Source organism: Geospiza fortis, unplaced genomic scaffold (assembly GCF_000277835.1).
Source record: "Geospiza fortis unplaced genomic scaffold, GeoFor_1.0 scaffold69, whole genome shotgun sequence".
Lineage (NCBI taxonomy): Eukaryota > Metazoa > Chordata > Aves > Passeriformes > Thraupidae > Geospiza > Geospiza fortis.
The window spans coordinates 351,265-354,419 of NW_005054555.1; the positions used below are offsets into that span (position 1 = coordinate 351,265).

Below are 3,155 nucleotides of genomic sequence, written 5' to 3' on the forward strand. Positions count from 1 at the left end.
TTTGGGGGAGGGGTGGGGAGGATCCCAGTGTGGGGTGGGCTGAGGGATTTGGGTGCTGGGCTGGAGGGGATCCCTGGGGCTGGGTTGGAGCCTCCCTGGAATGTGCTCAGGGAAAGCCCCCGAGGCTGGGCAGGAGGATCCCAAAGCCAGGACGTGCAGCCAAGGGAGCAGATGGGCCAGGAAAGCACCAGAGCCCCGGGCAGGAGCTGCCTGCAGGAACCTGCAGGAATTCCAGAATTCACTGCCAGGCATCCGCAGGAATCCCAGGATTCACTGCCAGATTCCTGCCCTCGTCCTGGGCTTGTCTTCTCTCCCAAACCAGCCACAAAGCCCTGCTCTGGAACTGCTGGGAGGGAGATCATCAATCCCATGGATTGGGCTGGGAGGGACCTAAAATCCCATCCCAAATCCCATCCCATTCCATGGCAGGGGCACCTCCCACTGTCCCAGGCTGCTCCACTGGCCTTGGGCACTGCCAGGGATCCAGGGGCAGCCGCAGCAAATCTGGGCACCCGTGCCAGGGCCTGTGTCTATGGATTCCCTCTGGACTGGGAATTATGGTGCCTTAACTGGGAATGGCCAGCAGGGCCTGTCATGATAAAACAATGGAATTCTCCCCCTAAAATGGCTCAGACACAACTTTTCCATTTCCAAATGCTCCCTCTCCCTCCAGTCTCCCACGTGAGCGGTGAAGCTGGAGCATTCCTGTCCCTCTGCTTTGTCTTTAACCTGACACAAATCTTAGATTCCTCTTCATGGAAAAAATCCCTCACCTTCTCATTCCTTCTTTTTTTCTCTCTCTGCCTTCTTTTAGAGGAAAAGTCCGGTAAGAAATGCAATTTTTATCTCCTGGAATATTTTAATCCAGCTTTGTGTGTGCTCTTGTCCTGTCTCTAGAGCTGAAATGCCAAAAGCAAATAACAAATCCTGCCCTCCTAGAATGAAGTTTATTTTCCTTTATTGCTGACTTAGAGTGTTTTAAAATAGAATGTGTAAAAATAGAGCTGGGCTTGGCTCTGAGAGTGCTTTGGGGGTGTAGTTTGGGTCCAAGAATTTGGACCAGGTGTGTAAGGGCTTGGTTTTATCTGGATTGTGGCACATCCAATGGGAGGAGAAGGCAGAAAACCCATCCGTGCTGCCACTGGGGTTTCTCCAAGAGAACTCAGCTTCCAGGGGGGAAATCCCCCCATTTCCCAGGCCTTGGGTTCCCCTGGGGGGCTGTCCCAGGGTGAGCCACGAGGCGTGGTGGTGGCAGCTGGGGCCCTGGGGTGCTGACGTGTCACTCTCTGACCAGGTGTCTCTTCTCTCCCCTCTCGCTGACCGCAGCGGCGCAGCCCGGTAAGAACTGGCATGGGGTCACGGGGGTCCTGCCCTTGCTGGGCTCTGGGGGGGCACACAGGGCATGGGGACAGCTGCCAGGGGTGTCACCCCAGGGATAGCACAGGGGGCCCTCAGTGATGGGGATCCCTGGAGGTTCTGGCTCTGGGGTGTCCCCTCTCCGTGGCTGGGAGGGTTTGGCTTCTGCCCCACGAGCCACTGGCAGAGCTGCCCATGGCAGTGCATGTGCCCATTCCCAACCCCTGTGGATGGGAACAACAGCAGAGTTGCCAGCAGTGGCTTTGTGTGGCTCAGGAGTTTTCTGCAGGGTTTTCTGCTCCCTGGAGCTCAGGCTCCTGCAGGAAATGTCCCCTCAGACAGCTCCTGCCACCTCTGCTGGGCTGCTTTGCTCCTGGGGGGACAACTGCCGCACACCCCTGTCCCCATGCATCCCACTGATCCCTGTGTTTCTCCTTCCAGGGCACGATTAAAAGGAATTTATCCAGTAAGTATCTCCTGGAGTCCATAAAACCAGCACTCATTGCACCTGCTGGGGGTTTGGGGAGTGGGGGTGGGAAAATGAGTGAGTTAAATTTGGTTTAAAGTGATCCTGCAGAGCTAGTGGCTCCCAAAAGCTTTCCCTGGAGGAGTAGGTGTGGGGGACATCTGCAGCAGAGCAGTTCCTTGATTCAGCTCTGTACAGAAATAAATCAGAATTAAAAGCAGATTTTTCCTGCCAGGATCCCTGCAGAGCAGGGTGGGTGGGACACCAGGTGTGGCCCCCATGCCAGCAGGGCCTCTGGGGGCCAGGGGGATGCTCTGGGGTGGGAATGGCTCTGGCTCTCATCCACGTGTGTCCTGTCCCGCCCCAGGTGAGGAGATCACGCGGCCCCGGCGCTCCACGCCCACGCCAGACCCCGCCAGGTCAGTGCAGGGGCCTTCCCAGGCTCAGGCTCCTCATCCCACCTGGGACTGGGGCATTCCCACTTGCATTCTGCTGGATGGGAAGCTGGAGGGGGCAGATGGGACTTCGGGAAGGAATTGTTCCCTGGGAGAGGCTGGGATGGAATTCCCAGGTTTGCTCTGAGTGCCCCTGGATCCCTGGAATGTCCAAGGCCAGGCTGGACACCGGGGCTGGAGCACCTGGGACAGTGGGAGGTGTCCCTGCCGTGGCAGGGCTGGCACTGGGTGGGATTTAAGTCTTTCCACTCAAAACCATTCCAGGATTTTGGCAGGACTGAGGGACTGGTGGTGGTTGGGATGCTCAGTGTCCATCCCTGCTCTCCAAGGACATTCCCTGCTGGAAGCCACCTTGAGCCTGATCCGTAGGGAGCTGGCCAAGCTTTGGGGGGGATGTATTGATTCAGGACAGCAAACATGCAAGTTTTTATGGAATAAAGCCAAATCTCCCTGGGAATGTGCCCCGTGCAGCTCCAGGGGTCGACTCAAGGTGTGTTGGAGCACAGCATGGCCCAGACCTCAAGTATTTATTTTTTTAATCCTTTTCCATGAAGTTTTGACTAACCCCAAAGCAACTCAGTGTCCCAGCAGCTGCTGTGGCACCACAGGGTTGGCGCTGTGGTGCTGCTCATTTCCCTTTTCCCCACCTGGAACCCCATGTTTGGCCAGCTCCTCCTTGGTCTGGGGTAAAAAAATCCTCAAAAATATTTGTGCTTGCCTCAAATATGGGGTCAGAACCCAGGCCTGCCCCTCATGGCTGCCCTGTGCTCTCTCACCCCACAAACCCCACAAACCCAGGCCTGCCCCTCATGGCTGCCCTGTGCTCTCTCACCCCACAAACCCCACAAACCCAGGCCTGTCCCTCATGGCTGCCCTGT

The 3,155-nt window shown here is 56.7% G+C and overlaps 1 protein-coding gene across 1 annotated transcript in view; it reads left to right on the top strand.

The window, feature by feature from the left end:
- The window catches only part of SGIP1 (SH3GL interacting endocytic adaptor 1), a 49,190-nt gene that overhangs the window by 20,420 nt on the left and 25,615 nt on the right, over positions 1 to 3,155 (top strand). The window contains exons 9-11 of the mRNA XM_031064076.1: positions 1,327 to 1,338; positions 1,798 to 1,822; positions 2,190 to 2,241. Of these exons, the coding sequence (XP_030919936.1) occupies positions 1,327 to 1,338; positions 1,798 to 1,822; positions 2,190 to 2,241 (89 nt within the window). The remainder of the gene's footprint in view (positions 1 to 1,326; positions 1,339 to 1,797; positions 1,823 to 2,189; positions 2,242 to 3,155) is intronic.